The following is a 17,230-nucleotide window of genomic DNA, read 5'->3' on the forward strand; positions in this document are numbered from 1 at the left end:
TGCCATTCTTTTACGTGACCTTTATGAGTGGTCTTTGCATTGTTCTCCTCCCTGACGTACCCACTCTTGATTGAAATACAGCCTTCTAGGTGGACTCTCGAGATCACAGACATCTGTGGAAGAAAAACATGAAAAGACGTTTTATTTGAAGCATATGAAAAATCTTTGAAACTTTTGTTTAGTTCCTTTTTTATTTTTAGTTTTGATATATATGTGAAAAATAGATTTGGGAAGACCAGCTGGATAAAATTTAACTAATATCAGAAATTATCTCATTCACAAGTGTTAAGTCATTTCATCAGCTTCAGTAATAATTTACTTTCCACTTACCTACCTGAAGTGATTATACACGAGCATTTCAAATACATCAATAAATAAATTGTAAATAAGGAAACTATTGAAACAATTTCAGAACTAACCCTTTCCTTCATATTTTTAAAACACTAGTTCCATTTCTCACAGTACCCCTGTGATGAGGAAAGGAATCTCAAAGCAGTGGAGTTGACGTGCAAAGGCAGCAAGACGACTGGAGGGCCTCCTGCAGATTTGAGGTGGTGTTGTGCTTCTCGGCATTTGCTTCATATTTAATTGGAAATGCCAAGTGGGCTCTTTGTTGTTTTTAATAGTTATTATTCTTATTATTTAGTATGAACTTATAATACTAGTGTATATTCACAATTTTTAAACATTTCAACAAAGCAAAATTATAGTCAAAGTTTTATTATCTTGTGTAGTTAATTCCTTCCTTAGGATTCCCTGGACATTTCAGGCTGTGGCTTGTAACCCAAAGGAAATGTAGGTGCACAATCCCAGTGAATCACAGCCATTGGGACCGTCACTTCTGATAATTTAGTCAGAGCAAAATGTTTGGCCTCTCAGGTGGAAAATTGATTCTAGTTTACAGTGGCTATGGGCATGAGTCCTAAGAGAATGAATTCACTTCACGAAGAGGGCCAACCCCCTGCAAAAGCATTTTATTCTGGAAATAAAATGTTTAATCCTTTAAATTTGATGAATATGCAGTGAAGAAAAGAGATCAGGTTTCCAAACAGAGCTAAACCACATGTAAAAAAACAAGGAGAATGTGCCAAACTGTCTTATGATGAAGTATTTATAGTAAAGCTATTAATGGAATGGTCACTGCAGGGGAGTGGAGATCCTAAATATAAACGAAAATTCTGATGTGCTAATCTGTAGCCGTGAAAACTTCAGTGCCGTGCTAAAGGATATAACAAAAGGTAAAAAGTCTTCGGTATATGATCAAACCTATTGTATGTTAAAACTGAAATGTTCTTTGAAAACCATTGAGATATTGCCTAATAAAATATCTTGGCTTTTACTACCACTATTCCTGTTATATGTTATATTATGAGAGTACATTTATTCCTATAACATATTTATTTTTAGTATTTACTAGCTAAATAAAATGTTATTTTCAGCATAGTACTCACTGTGTGTAGGAAAGATGTTCTTTTGAGTGAGTGCTACAATCACTGAGAAAAACTCATAAGCCGAGTTTAAAATAGATCAATATGAACATTTTCATAGTTACAATGGCACTGACCTAAGTTTTGTGTGACAGGTTGTGTTTCCTGAATAAGCTTTAAGTAAATGGCTACTCATGGAAACTTTGATTTATGTTGAATCTGTGGCAGTTCAGAAAACTGTTTTGCATTTGAAAAATTTTTAATGAATGTTTTGTTTTCTAAATGTTTGCATTTTTTCATTTATCAATCCTTTTAATTTTTTAGTTTTCCGATCTTCATTTATAATTTTAAGCAGTTGATAATCTGTTTTCACAACTGGGAAAATATTTTTAATTCATTTTGACTTCAGAGTAAATCTGTCTGCGTTTCACATGGATAATTACACCAGTGATGAAGATGTAGACAATGACTTTGACACCCAGCTCATCATTCAACAGAGTTTACAGGATATTCACAAGCCAGGAACTATACAGCAGGCACCTGATGATGAGAGGTAATGACATCTCACTGGCAAAGTAGTATAAGTATTCAACGGCTGAGACTTGTCCTAAGCACAACTCTAGTGTTATGACAAAAAAACAGAAGAGAGGGTCAGAATCCAAGGAGCTGTCACTTAAATATCTATGAGACTTGATGCCTGCCCAGACAGGAGAAATTTCAAAATAATTCAGAATTTAAGTAGGCATTAAAGAAGATAGTTGGAGGTTAGTAGCAAATACTGGTGAGGAGATGCAGACTGGAAATCAGAAAGAAGAAATACATGAGGATATGAAGGGCTAGAGAACTCTAATGCATCTTGTCTTTGGGGAGATAATGGAAATGCATAAATCCAACCCAGACGTAAAGTTATCTTAAACCTTAGTGGGGTGGTTGGGGTGGGGTAATGTCTTTAATCTAGTCAAGTCAAAAAGAGTAATTATTGTAAACTTAAACCCAGAAGATACTAACCCCTTCCGAAGGGTGTGGATTCGGAGTTCTAGTATGACAACACTAGGAGAGGCCTCCACGGATCCCTAGAGAATCACCCAGGATTTGGGCTATCTACAGCCAAGCACATCGAGTCAAATGCTGTCTGTGATCAGCGACTTCAGGTCCTTGAGTAGTTGCTGTTGTTTTTCAGGGGTAATAAAACCGTTTGCTTTTGATGGTGACCTCTGGAGGTAAAATGGGATAAATGTGTTTTAACCCCAAGAGATTTTATAATTAAATGTAGAGATGTTGAAGTATATCAAATATACAGTATTTTTTTTTAAAGTAACAAACTCATGGAGTGATCACTGTGTGCAACACTATTTGAGCATTTCATAAATATTAACTCACTTAAATTCTAATTCTCATTACTTCTGTATGTGTTAGGAACTATTATCATCCCCATTTGGGGGGTGGTGTTCATCCTTGGTTAAATACTATTATTGCCTTTATCTTTTCTTACTGTTTTATATCAAATGCCTTCATTTTTCCTCGGTTTTGGAATTACATACATTTTCTTTTTCTATGCAGCTTTTTGAGCACTGACTATAAGAAGATAGTTGAAATAATAGAGACAGTTAAGTACTCTTTCCTATTCTCTCCCCTTCAACTTGTGCTAAGATGTGATGGTGACAACTGGCAGCATTTCCCCTTTAAGTTCAGGAAGCCTAGAAGCAGACTCTCCCAAATGCAGAGCACTGTGGGGTCCACAGCTGATTGTCAAGAGTCTGATGTGGCCTTTCCTGGGAGAAACTACTTCAGCACAACTTAGCAAAAGCTCCTGGGCTCCTCGGTGGACAGAGCTGTTTTCCTGTATGTAACAGGATAATGGGTATTCACAGGCCTAGGTGGTATGAAATCCTAAATGAAGGGCCTTACTGCTTGTTTGTCCCATGCCATTGAAAAGAGTTCTGCTGTCTTATGCACCGACATTAATGGTGGAATTCAGAAGCAGCATGGGCTGCCTCATATATGTGCCAAACGTGAATATGTTCTCATTTAACTTGTCAATAGGTAAGGAAGATGCACTGTCACGCTTGACCAAGTACCGTTCTGCTTTTGATGAAGCAGACGAGATAGGCTGGCTTCCCCTGCATAAGGCTGCAGTGCAATTAAATAAGAACATTTTGGAAATAACCCTGAATGGTAAACTCCCTTTGCAACTCTTCTTGATGGTTCTGAGACAGACATTTAAAAGTTATTTCTGTATCTTAATCTGTGTGGTCTAATGGGTTTATTTCAGCTTCAAAACCCAGTGTGTGGGAGCAAACCACCCACAATGGTGAAACACCACTTTTTTTGGCTGTCAGCAAATGCCTCTTAGAAAATGTCGCTTTTCTTCTTCTCAATGGTTGCAGTCCAAATGTCAAGAATTTCGAAGGCAATTCTCCTCTTCTCACAGGTAAATTAACACTTTGGCTCTGGAGAACAATGTGTCGCTCTGAGTCTCCTCCAGGCCCACAGGTTTCAAAGGCAGCTTTTGTGCATGGTTGCAGCATGGTCACTCTGGTCCCAAATGATCACACATGGGTACTTGACCCCCAAGAAGCTGTATATAGGCTGGCCTGTGAGGTGGCCTGAGGCAAAGTCTCTGCCCAGTTGGGAGCTGATCATTCTACATGGTACGTCAGTTGAACCAGTTAACTCTGGTATAAGAAATACAGGACGGAAGCAGAGTAGGTCAGGTAAAGATGGCAGATTCAATACAAATGACTAATTTTGATCCCTCCCTAGTCTTCCGGATAATTACAGTTCGTTAAGTGTTTTAAGGGGGTAAGGTACAAAAGAAAGGGAAGAACAAGAGAGGAGGCAACAGGCAACATGATTTTTTAAAACTGGAAGAGTAGATGAATGAGTAGTAAGTGACAAGAAAGTCAAATCTTAAATTGGAGTGGGGACAGTCAAAAACCAGTACAGTTACATCAAAAGGCCTGGAAATTGTTGGCTGTGGTTACCTCATGGAGCATAGATGATGGACAGGCAGCTAAAATAGGAGGATTGGTTAAAAACTATTGTGAAACAAGTAGTCAGATACCTAGATCACTTCTCCCAATCTACCCCACTGGCACAGACTCCTCCCCAACCCTCGCAGAAGTCTAGAGGTTTACTCTCTGAATAGTGTAAGCAGAGGCTCTCTGAACTGGGCATTGTTAGGCTAAGGCAGGAGTACTGGACTGAAAACACTGGAGGAATTAAGCAAACAGGCTAAGATCTCCCAGCTCTCCTCCTCCACCAGATTTCTAGAAAGCTGGCCCCTAGAACTTCGCCCTCCAAGAGGACGCTTCTCTGGAGAATTTGATTAGCTCATGAAGAAAGACCTAAAGTGGAATTAGGGGTTCCCCAACAAATGGCCCAGGCATATCAACCTACAGTTAAGACCACAGTCAATGTTTAGAATTTCCAGTCAGCTTTTAGTCTCCAGCTCTTAATCATGAGCAAGATATTCAAGGACTATCTGAGGAAAGTCTTCAACAGAAAGAGATGTGATAAGAGATAAGAGGAAACAGATTATTTAGGGAAAAGAAAATGTAGGGGGAAATTATCATTAATTTTCTCAGAGAAATTAATGAAAATATAACAGGATACTACCAAAAATTTTGAAAACTGGAACAACAACAACAACAAAAAACTCTTGAAAACTAAAAATACAATGTCAGGAAAAAAAACCCTCAAATGCTGGGAGATAAAGTTGGGAAAGCTTTCAGAAGAACAAGATAAAAAGTGAAAAGTAAGAAAGAAGAAGAAATAAGAGAACTCGGATGACAAATGAAGAGGAGCAACACGTGAATAACAGGAACGGTAGAAAGAGGACAGATAAGTCGGAGGCAGTACACCATCAGTGAAGCCAGTCAAGAGAAGTATTTCCTAAAGCAAAGGATATGTGTCTCCAGAATGAAAGAGCACGGTAAATGCCAGCTCAACGAATTAAAAAAGACCCAACACCCTTGGCACTTTATATTACTAGTCTTAGAGCAATTATAGCAGTTTCTATGGCTGTGCCATAGAATGGCACGTTATAAATGGTTATGAGCAGAATTCATACCGATTCAGTGTCCGGCCCCTAGCAAGATTCCTGAAACACAGTTGGTGCCAATAATTAGCGAATGGTTAGGGGGATGGATAAATTAAGATGCTTTAGAATCTTGAAGGACTAAAGATTACCATCCAAATGCGAATTAACAGAATAAGTGCAGAAAAGCCAGTGAGAGAATTTTGGTTAACAAAATATGAGGTTAAAAGTAATTTCCTAATCATTACAGTTTTTGTTTTTCTTCATTTAAAGCAGCTTTAAGCATCTCCAGGACTGTACTGGGTACTTAAATTTCCATTTTCTTGAGAACATAAAGATGATAAGTGAAAATTTCATGTTTATGTTTTTCAGCCACTTAAGCAGCCAGTAGACAATGAATAATTTGGTCATGGCTTCCAGGAAAGCAAATAGCCTACTGATGTAAAACACTATTAATATTATTTGATATATGCCTCATTTTACAATCCGCTTCCTAGACACAAATTGCTGGCATGTGGCGGGTAGGTTGGAAGAGCTCTTTAAGAAGGGAAACTAGCTGCTCTGATACTCTAGCCTTATTTTTCTATTGAACATAATGTCCACCTCGCCTCTAATTTCCCAGCCGTTCTACATGACTCCTACAACACGGCCGCCTTGCTGATCAGCCATGGAGCAGACGTCAATCTGCGGTGTGCCAACGAGAGGACGGCCCTCCATGAAGCAGCCAAACTGGGCAGACGGGACATAGTGCAGCTACTGCTGGCTTCTGGGGCACACCCTGACCCACGGAGCTCCTACGGATTCACTCCTCTTGCTCTTGCTGCCCAAAGCGGACACACTGAAATCATGGAACTATTACTGAAGAAAGGCAAGATTTTCTGTACAGTCAGCACACTACTAAGGGGTAACACGACCCAAGCATTCTCCTCTTTATGGAGAACTTCAAAGTAATAGAAGTTAACATTTTATTTAAGTCTCATTTAATGTTAAAATTTATGTTTATATTAGCTACTGAAAAGCCTAAAATTGGATTGGTATTTCTCATTTGGTGTGAAGTAATTTCCCTAAAATTACTAGGATGCAGGTTACTCTTTTACTTATTGTTCCCTGACCATGCTAAGAGGATGGTTGCTTTTGGTTTAACTTTTTTTGTGTTGTTGCCCTAGATTCATATGATGAAAGACCCCACAACATCCCCTATATGTTGTTTCTGCTTAAGCTAAGTTAGGAGGCAATCCAGTCTGCTTTCAGATGAATTAAGTTGTTAGGAAATTCTTCCTGATTTCTTCCCCTTGAGTCCAGTTCTCCCCTCTAGTAATAACCAAAACTCTGAGAGAAGGGGATGGTTTTTTCACCAGAAGAGCTTTATTAGGTAGCACGGGGACACAGTTCAACAGGATTGTTAGCACTATCTAACATAAGTGTGTGACGAGATAGGTGAGCTTTTTCACGCTGGTCTGGAAATAAAACCACCTTCTATAAAATTCTTCCTTGTGGAAGTTTTAAGTTCTAAACAGATAACTTATAAAATTACTCTGAAAGCCAACCTACTTATAACTTAAGAGACTGCTTACATCATTTTTTCTCTCCACCTAGATTATAAGCTACTTGAGAGCAGGAAGTACATATTTCTTTGATTCCTAGTGCTTTGCTAAATAGCTGCACAATACTTGCTTTTTATGGTAGTGGTGATATATTTTTAAGAATGCTTAAGCGTTACAGTGGAAAAGATTCTTTGCATAACGTGACTCTTTCTCCTCCTAGGAGCTAATGCTCTTGGTCAGGCCTCTGATTCTTCTTCCATCTTACTTGAAGCTGCTAGTGGAGGAAATCCAGACTCTGTGACTCTCTTGCTAGAGTATGGAGCTGATGCCAACATCCCTAAGAATTCAGGCCACCTGCCCATTCACGTGGCAGCTGACAGAGGCCACTTACTGTAAGCTCAACTACATTATTGCAAATAATAGAAATAGTAACAACTATAAGGGGGTTTGGAGCAGTTTCTGGGAACTTTATATTCTTCATTTCTGATCCTACAACTCCAATACCCCTTTTAAAGATGAGAAACTCTTGACCAACTAGAAAATGATAAAGTCAGGCTTCCTCTGTAGCTACTGAAGAGACAAAACTATTTTATTATCGGGTCCTTTGGCAATATGGGGATCCTCAGGTCTCACTGACTGGGATAACTCTGAGTTTTATATCTAGACCTTAGATCCATTTAACTTTATTTGGTATCTGAGCTTTTGCTTGCAGGAATTATGATGTTCTTTTGGTTGGGAGGAGGTATCTAGATACCACCTGATACTAATACCATCCAGTGCTAGCATAAAACAGTCATAAACTGATTAATGCTGCATCCTAACAAAAACTATTTCTTAATGCACTTTGAAATTCTTTCTCAGAGCCCTAAAGATTTTGGTTCCAGTTACGGATTTTGCTGCCATTAAGCGGAGTGGCATCAGTCCAGTTCACTGTGCAGCAGCAGGAGCACACCCCAAATGCCTGGAACTCCTCATCCAGGCTGGGTTTGATGTAAATTTCATGCTAGATCAGAGAATTCGCAAACACTATGATGACCACAGGAAGTCAGCTTTGTATTTTGCTGTATCAAATGGTGACATCTCTTCAGTTAAGCTGCTTCTGAGTGCCGGAGCTCTGCCTAATCAAGACCCCGTTAACTGCCTCCAGATAGCCCTAAGGATGGGCAACTATGAGTTGATAAGTCTGCTGCTACGTCACGGGGCCAACGTCAATTATTTCTGCAGAGTCAACCCCTTACATTTCCCATCAGCACTGCAATACACACTGAAAGATGAAGTCATGCTCAGGATGCTGTTGAATTATGGGTATGACACAGAGCGATGCTTTGATTGTTCTCATGGAGACAAAGCTCATCCTTTACGTACTTTTGAAGGCTGGACATCTACAGTTATCAAAGATACTATGGTAAGTGCACAGTATTAGCTGTGTCACTCTACGTAGTTATTATCAGTGGCCCTGAACTAGGGCAATAGATAAAACTCCATCCTCTCCAGAAGCTCATGGTTGGAAACATTTTAATATGATAAATATTTGATAAAATAAATATGGTAGTCGAAAGATGTAAAAGATACAGAAACAGTTCAGAGGAAAAAGTGATTTAACTCTTGCCTATAGGGAGTTTCACAAATGAACAAGGTTTTGAAGAATGAATGCAGTCTTATATACGTTATGCCTTTTTCTTTGAATAAGTGAGTTATTTAGCCAAAATGCTTCTGGGTTCCTGACATCTGTACCCCTAGGGTTTTGGCTGTCTGTATTAGCATTAACATTTGATTGATGGTTTTCTTTGGTCACCTTTTTTTTTTTAACATTTTTTATTGATTTATAATCATTTTACAATGTTGTGTCAAATTCCAGTGTTCAGCACATTTTTTCAGTCATTCATGGATATATACACAGTCACATTTTTTTCTGTGAGTTATAACATTTTGTGTATATTTCCCTGTGCTATACATCTTTGGTCACCTTTTGATGAAAAAATAATCACGATATAGTTGACCACTCCCTCCTTGAGGCGTTTTTCTCTTGGCTTTCATCATAATCCCTATCCACCATCCCAGGTACTCCTGCCCCCTAACTGATCAATCACTTCTATTTTCTCCAACTTGAGCTCTTCCCTTACTTTTCAAATAGCTGCCACCTTTCGTCTCCTTTCAAGTGTTACCTCCTCAGAGAGGCCCTTCCATTATCTAAGGTAGTTCCATTCCCTAATCATTCTCTTATAATGCTGTTCACTTCTTTTATAGTACTTGTCAGTTTCTGAAATTGTTAATATTTTGCTGATTATGTGTCTCCCCCACGAATACCTGAATGTAAGCTGTTGTTCACCACTTTCCTCAGCTTACACATCTGTGCTTAGCACACAGTAGATGCACTATAAATACTTGAATTCATATTACTGAAATCTGAATATAGAAATTAAATGACGGAGAAAGTACTTCAAACCAATTCTGAAAAGTGAAAGGCAAATATTATTTTAACAGTGCATATTACTTTTAGGTTGATTCATGTAGGACTTGACATTTTGGCATATTATCATCTTGTATTATTTCTTGACTTTTCATATACTGTTACTTTCCTCCTTACATGGGCACCTTGTCTAAGGACATGGAAATTACTTAAAGCCAGAAACTATCATATCCTGGGGGGAGCAGGTTATGAATGATAGAAAACCCAAAATAAGAGTGGCTTTAATAAAATGGCTTATTCCCCTCTTCTGTAAATAAAGGCCAGAGGAAACAGCCTTCTAATTGGACAGTTCCATGATTCACAGGAGAAACTCACACCCACATTCCAGCCAGCAGGAAGGCAGGCAGGAGGAAGCAGCACACACCTTGCACTTCTTTAAGGGCATTCTGGGAGTTGCTCACACTTCCATCTCATTGGCTAGAACTTACTCAAGTGGTCACACCTAGGTGCAAGTGAAGCTGGAAAGGTAATCTTTATTCCAGACAGCCATGTGGGCAATCAAAGGGGATAACAGGTATTATGTAACAATCTTTTTCACACCCTCATTATAGCTTACAAAGTTTGGAAGACATAGTAGTGAGTATTTTCCCAAATGTTAGAGCTAAGAAATGTTTTCTTGTTCAACATCTTAAGTTTATAACTGAGGAACTTGAGACCTTGGTTCCTAACTCTGAGCTTAGTGCTCTTTTGATTACTATATTAAACCAGAGATACTTAGTTTTCCATTTAATTTCACAATTCTGATCTTCTTCCTCAGTTCTGTGAAGTAATAACTCTGTCGTGGCTGCAGCATCTCTCTGGAAAGGTTGTTCGAGTGATGCTTGATTACGTTGATCAAGTTCGGATCTGTTCAAAGTTGAAAGCTGTGCTCCAAAAACAGGGACTCTGGTCAGAAATCCATTTTATCTTGAGTGAGTATCTTCTTTTCTTGAAGATTCTTACCAAAAAATACAAATTGAACTCTTGTAGACTTCTCTTCTCTTTGGTTAAAAGCTTGACCTAAAGAAACCAAGAAAAATACTATTCCTATCTAAAAAATGTTACTGTGTATAACTACACTTAATTTCTACTTACTTATTACCATTTCCCAATAGATAAAATCTATTAGGTAATTATTTATTATATAGGTAATACTTTTTTCCTACTATGGAACACCGTAGACGTAGGAATTAAAAACTATGAGATGGCAATAAAAACAGGGATGAGAAAAAGCTAAAATCTCAAGGCGGTAGAGGGTATTAAATGAATCCGTTCTAGCACGTAGGTCAAATTAAACATTTCTTTCATCTAATTTCCCCACAGGTGGTGATCTTTCGTTTTTAGCCTGACCTTGAGGGGCAGGACAGGGGTTAATATACATGTAGATTTAAGAACCCTAGTTTTCACAGGCCAGACCCACAACTGATGCTTGTCTTTGGACTCTAACTTGACATGGCTCTGAAACCGTATCTACAAGATACGCAATAAGAAGTGAAAAGCTATTTCCCAATGAACTTTTCCATTGAGTAACAGCAAATAAAAATCTTGGTAGCTTAGGTATAAAATACATTTGCTAATATCACTAAGAAATGAAGCACTTCTTTCTTCTTTTGGATAATGTGACTATTTTTCATTTTAGCAAACCCTCGATCCCTGAAACATCTGTGCCGCCTAAAGATCCGGAAGTGCATGGGACGTTTACACTTGCGCTGCCCTGTCTTCATGTCATTTCTTCCACTGCCCAATCGTCTGAAAGCATATGTCCTTTACAAAGAATATGATCTTTATGAACAAGGAATTTTCACGGAACCTCGTAATCAAACTATTCAGGATGAAAAGGTATAATTCTGCAGCTTTATTTCTTAAAATTTGACTTGTTACATGATTCATATTTCTCACTTTATCTAGCAACTAAGATCTCAATGCAGTCTATGTTCTTTAAAAAGTCACTCTGAACATAGTCTCTCAATAGATGCTAGCATTCTGAAAGGCAGCTTTATGAAAATAAAACCCAAACAGTAAAAATTTCAATTAACTGAAATATATCAGTTCTGTTATTGATCTTAATTAAATGTATGAATTCAACATTTCTACATGCTCAAAATTATATGCCACTCTGATAAATTCAAGATAATTCTTAACAGTAATTATTTTTATAGAGAAGTATATATATAAAATGTCTTAGTGATTGCACTGAATAAAATACTGACCCCAGTACATGATCCTAGAAATCAGCTGCTGTGCAAAAGTCCCAAGGCTAGCTTAGTGTCTGTTTACTTGTAGAGTCCAGTACTAAGGTGAAGTAATTCAGTTAATTGAAATAGACCTTCAATTGTAATCTCATCATTAATGGGATATATGTGTTCCTTCTTTCCACAAAACTCTGGCTAAGGTTTACCATTTATTAATGTGATCACTGGAATAAAAACTAGAAGTGTTTTCAAATGGAAGATGGCTTATAATTTATTTACTGAACCTCACCCAGTACTGGACACACAGGAGGGGCTCGCTGATAGAGGCAGTTACAGGATGTTAGTTTAAATTTTCATTTCTGTGTAGTCTATGCTGCACTTAAGTACAGGTTTCTATATGGGAAAGTGAGGGAAGAAATTGAGGAGACATTCATTCAGCCACACCTGTGCCACTATATGACACATCAACAGAGAAACGAGAGGTGGGATGACCACAGGCCCAGTCAGTTACAGTCTTGATGTCTGTATTTTCAATCTTAGCATACTTTTTTTTTTTAGCATAATATAGTCCTTCTTAAGGAAACAGAAGTTATGTGATTTCTTTCTGATGTAGGGATTAATGGCTACATAGACTTTCAGTAAGCACAGACTTAAAATTACTCTTAATAGTTTTCACATAAAAAACATGCAAAACTAGCTGGCATGAACAGTTTTTATTTTTTTTAAATCAAATTGTGGTGTCTGTTTATAAGTGAGTGGTGGATTATATGTACGTCAATATACAAATATAGGATGTACATGCACTTAGATAAATTACAGAATGCTGAAGTTAATTTTATCCGCTCCCTGGACCATCTACAATTGTATACATTTTATAAAATTCAAAACAAATTAAAACAAACTGCCAGTAGAAGATAAGAACCTGGTAAGTGTTGTAGGAAATAATAAAGAGCACATGGAATGAATATGCATTATTATTAAAACTATAGGCTCAGGTGTACACAACAGCCTGGCCCTTTAAATCACAGAAATTACTTTGAATAGGACCAAACATAGCAAGTATACACTGTCTGTTAACATGTCTAGGGTAACTGAAAAGTCTCTAGGGTAATTACTGAAAAATCTCTTAATTTTTCTGGGGAAAAAAGTCACTAGTGATGAATTAGTATTACTTCTCAGTAACTGACTTTTCATTTTAGCTATTATGAAATTGCAGTGGGGTTAGATGTGTAATAACTGTCATAACAAACTAAGAAAGTCCAATTGTTTTATAAGCATCATTTGAAATTACTTGGAGAAATAATTCACAGTATATATCAAATATTTCATACAAAAAAGATTATACAAAAATCATGGACTTTTTATTATACATTAAAAATCTCCTAACAGCATATTTCCTGAAGCCTTGTCAGGAATACCAATTTTGACAAAATGAAAAAATAAGTTCTCCACTCCACATGTATACCACCATTACATAAAATTGAGTTCTTCAAATCCAATTTTAAAGGGAAATGTAGCATAATTTTTAATTGTATATGCATGATTAATACAGTATCAGTGAAATAAGAATTAACCAATTCACTTACATTACAAAATCACCAAATATACAAAGCGGTTCTGCACATTAGCTATTAACTTAATCCCCAGTTCTCTTATTAACCTAAGTAAATTACATATGAGTACAGCCACGAGAGATTAGTTAAAAAGTATAATATAGTTCCAGTTTCAAATTTTTATGTATTACTAACTAATGTGGAAGAAAAAAATCTCATGAACGAAGAGTAAGCCAAACTCGCTAAAAATAAAAGCAAAGGATTGCTTGCTACAATCAGTCTGTTTGAATATTTAAAGTAGTTTGAGTGCTAGGACATTGTTATCAAAACCAATGTTAATAGTTTCACTTTATTAATTTGGTGGCAGGTTTTGCAAAACACAGGCTCTTAGGGTCAGTCAGTATGTATAATAAGATTGAAATCATAAATACTTGCAGTTCCTATATATAACTCAAAATTAACTCAGATGCCTTTACCGCATAAGATTATATGTTATGTAGGATGTTATGCACACCCTACTATCCTTTTTCCAAGCATAAAAGTACCATAAATTTAGTACCCCTAGATTGTGGAGTCTGACAATTCTTCTGAAACTAAACACAAAGTAATCACTGTAGACATGGCAAAAACTCGACTGGCTTTGGAGGACTGTGTTCAAGGGAACAGTTTCAGTCCCTTGTTAGCAAGTTTTCTAAATTTTACAAGGGGGAAGGAATAGTTTCCCATCTACTGACTTCATTACCATGGTTACAAAAGTACTGCTGACACAGGCAGCAAGAGTGCCCAGCAGAATTAGGCAGACTTCATTTCTTTCTTTTTAAAGAATCAGTTTTGTTAATTTCTAAAAACCATTAAGTGTAGGTTTGAATCTGAGAAAGATATTCCAAAATTGAATTCAGTTACTACTAAAGCGTCCAAAAGCTAGACGGGATTTCAAAGGGTAACAAATACCAGCTTTAACGTTATGCAGAAATCCATGGGCGGCTTTCTTTAAACAAAAAGGAGTTTATTAAAGTTGATACCTAAGTATCTGCAGGAATGGAGTAAATAGTTCATACAGTTCTACAGTAATGGAGCAGAAGTTGAATCTAAAATTGTTAAACCCGCACATGACTTCTATTTGGCATTGGAATGTGCTTTGGTCCTACCCGTGGATATGACTGTGTTATTATGGAAATTCCTATCAAAACATGACTTAAAAGGAACTACAAGTCTGTCCAGCCTCCCTAGGTCTGCCAGTACACTTAACTTTAGTCTACACTTTGACCCCGAGTACTTGCCAAGGGCAGCACTTCACTACTTCACAAAGCACCAACCAGCCCAGTAAAACTGCTCCTAATGCCGACTACCTTCCTTGCACGGTGGCTAAGAAGTTTCACCTGAACTAAGTAAGGTGACAGCTTAATAGTATGAACAAAAGACTTACGACACAGAAAGCTTACTAATTCTCAAAAACACCTTAAAAGTAGGACCTGCCATGACCAATTAAATGCTGACCAGAGAAAAAATTTCAATTTCTACAAAAGGGAATGATACACAAACTACTGTGAAAGTATTCCCTTTAGTAAGGACAAAACAAATTTTTTCAAAAAGTATTCCATAAATTTCTACTTTTTTACTCTATGTTTTGGTAACATAAGGCTTCAAAATAATGCTTAAGTAATTATTCCCATTTGGCACATGGCTAAAAAAAAATCATGATCCTAAGTATAATTATCTATCTCATTCCTGCAGAAAACTGTACATATTGTGTCAAACAGCAACACTATACTGTTGGGAACTAAAACAAATGCCATTTCTAATTCAGAACTAATAAGAAAAAAAGGTATATCAAATAACAAAAAACTTTTCCCTTGTAAAGTTAGTCTTAGTGGCTAATCTCTTAAATTTTAATGCATATGTAAAATATTTTATTCAATACATTTAACTTGTCCATATATATTTTTACATGTGAAACACAGGAACATAATTTCTATCAGTAATGTTAAAAATCCAAGTAAAGAAAAAAAATCAAGGTTTGACATAGAAGTAAGCAGTAAAGAAATGTCACTTTAACCTTGGCACCAGGCTAAAATCCTCCTGGGTTGACTCTCCTATACCAAGCACTCAATTTCTCTTCAGTCTTTCGTGGAAATAGACCTTTTACTCATTGGAAAAGTATAACTATTTACAATAATTAGTGCAAATTATTCTATTCTCATATATTATTTGCCTTCATGGATATAAAGTGGTGATCAGTATTTTATAAAAACATGGAATTATGAAAATACTGTGGGTATCAGTCTGAAATTTAAAAGATTACATTTTTTAAACTAAACTCTGGGAATATCTACTTTAAGCAGGAAACATAATTGTTACAGAACGTCTTTCGAAATGCTGCTTGATCTTCAATAAAAATTATTTCACGCAATGCAGAAAATACAATGTATTTATCCTGTAACAATATCTTTACATGTTAAGTGCTAGTCTAAAACGTATTTGAACAACAAAAAATCCCTTTTAATAAATTCCAAAATCTTATTTTAACCATTACTGCTCTGCAGCAATAATTCAAGTCCCAACCTGAGAACTAAAAACGTAATAAAATGCCAAGGGCTGTATCCATCTTGAACGGAAGACACTTAAGCTTCTCTCCCACTGGCATCAGGTGTAGTACATCAGAGAAGGGTGAGCAATCAAGGAAGTACCCTGAAATCAACAGTACCACCTGCCACAACTTGAAACCTTAAAAGTCTAAAATCTCTGTTCTAATTATTGTGTAAAAGTTCTATTGCACATTTTATATTGTTAAAATACTTGCAAACTTGTATAATTCTCTGTATAAGGATTTTGAACCTATTCAGTCAAAAAGCTTCCTCAATGCCAGCAAAATGTTCCTAATGAAAGAGAGGGAGCATATCCATGACTATCTGAAGCTGAAGATTAAATGATCTCTTATGGTCCTAGACAATTACAATGCAAGGTAACAAGTTCACAATTTGAAGGAAAAAAAGGCTTGAGCAACTGTAATTCCTAAGGTTTCTTTCAGACATGTGGAATTTGAATTTACTGCATAGTATATTATTTTTAAGGAAAAAAAAAATCAATGCAAACCTAAGTTATCAAGGTCAATCTTAGTTTAAAAAATGAAGTTAAAACTACCAATCAAATATAAACTTTAGTCTCCTCCTTAATATTTCAACATCGCTGTTACCTTGTGCCATTTTCATCACAGAAACTGTCAGTAAATTCCAAAGGGGTAAATATCAACCAAAAAAGCAGGGATAAGTTTATGCTTCTGACTCTCTCTTCTTTCCTTCTTCTCCCAAATCACTCTCTTCTGACTGGCTACTGCTAAGGACAACAAACTGCCCCTCACTACTGGCTTGGTTTGGTCTACTGGAAGCAGCTATCAACCGACTTTGTTCTTCTAAGTCCTAGTGGAAAAAAAAAAAAAGAAATTTAAAATTAATTGTAATCAAATGGAAAACTATGCAGTTAAAATATATACTTGAGATCCACTTCAGTCCTTCTGTCATAAATATGTATGCATAATCTGACAACTGACTGAAAAGAAAGGCTACACACAACCAATGGAACACCAAAGTGAATTCTGATGACATTCTAGAAATCCTATAAAAGCCATCATTTCCCTCCTCTCCATTTTTATGGCTAATAACTGACATTCAGGCCATCATATCTCACTCAAAACTATAGTAAAAGGCTCATAATAATCACTCCACATTCCCTCTCTCTCCCCTTTCCAGCCCTTTTCTCCATCTTTGTCCAATTTATCTTGTCTTCCTTCAGCCTAACCTATCACGTAAGCCTTGGCTTCAGTGTCATCTTTGTCACTTCCCTCTCCTTTTGTCCCTACATCCAATCCATTGCCAATTCTTACTGGTCTGTTCTCCTTAAGTATCCCCCAGTTATCTCCTCTTTTCCATTGCTACTACCACTGTCACAACCCATAACTGGCTCTTAAAATCTCATGGATCACCTATTTAATGCATTTTCCAGATTTTGCTCTGAAATTTGTCTACCTTA

General features: G+C 36.8%; 2 protein-coding genes across 4 annotated transcripts in view; one reads left to right on the forward strand and one right to left on the reverse strand.

The window, feature by feature from the left end:
- The first annotated feature begins 1,846 nt into the window (after nucleotides 1-1,846).
- The window catches only part of ASB14 (ankyrin repeat and SOCS box containing 14), a 35,421-nt gene continuing 20,037 nt past the window's right edge, over nucleotides 1,847-17,230 (forward strand). Inside the window, exons 1-9 of one of the 2 annotated variants that reach the window (XM_074344624.1) lie at nucleotides 1,847-1,980; nucleotides 2,988-3,032; nucleotides 3,469-3,602; nucleotides 3,700-3,858; nucleotides 6,089-6,334; nucleotides 7,231-7,402; nucleotides 7,872-8,415; nucleotides 10,238-10,391; nucleotides 11,099-11,298. In XM_074344624.1, coding sequence (XP_074200725.1) covers nucleotides 1,859-1,980; nucleotides 2,988-3,032; nucleotides 3,469-3,602; nucleotides 3,700-3,858; nucleotides 6,089-6,334; nucleotides 7,231-7,402; nucleotides 7,872-8,415; nucleotides 10,238-10,391; nucleotides 11,099-11,298 — 1,776 coding nt within the window. In that variant the 5' untranslated portion in view covers nucleotides 1,847-1,858. Of the gene's footprint in view, nucleotides 1,981-2,987; nucleotides 3,270-3,468; nucleotides 3,603-3,699; nucleotides 3,859-6,088; nucleotides 6,335-7,230; nucleotides 7,403-7,871; nucleotides 8,416-10,237; nucleotides 10,392-11,098; nucleotides 11,299-17,230 lie in introns of both variants that reach the window. The other variant, XM_074344625.1, reaches the window with a different exon arrangement.
- The window catches only part of APPL1 (adaptor protein, phosphotyrosine interacting with PH domain and leucine zipper 1), a 34,025-nt gene continuing 29,144 nt past the window's right edge, over nucleotides 12,350-17,230 (reverse strand). For both annotated transcript variants that reach the window (XM_074344620.1, XM_074344619.1), the window contains one exon: nucleotides 12,350-16,620. In XM_074344620.1, coding sequence (XP_074200721.1) covers nucleotides 16,474-16,620 — 147 coding nt within the window. In that variant the 3' untranslated portion in view covers nucleotides 12,350-16,473. The remainder of the gene's footprint in view (nucleotides 16,621-17,230) is intronic.

This window comes from Camelus bactrianus, chromosome 17, assembly GCF_048773025.1.
Source record: "Camelus bactrianus isolate YW-2024 breed Bactrian camel chromosome 17, ASM4877302v1, whole genome shotgun sequence".
NCBI classification, from domain to species: Eukaryota; Metazoa; Chordata; class Mammalia; order Artiodactyla; family Camelidae; genus Camelus; species Camelus bactrianus.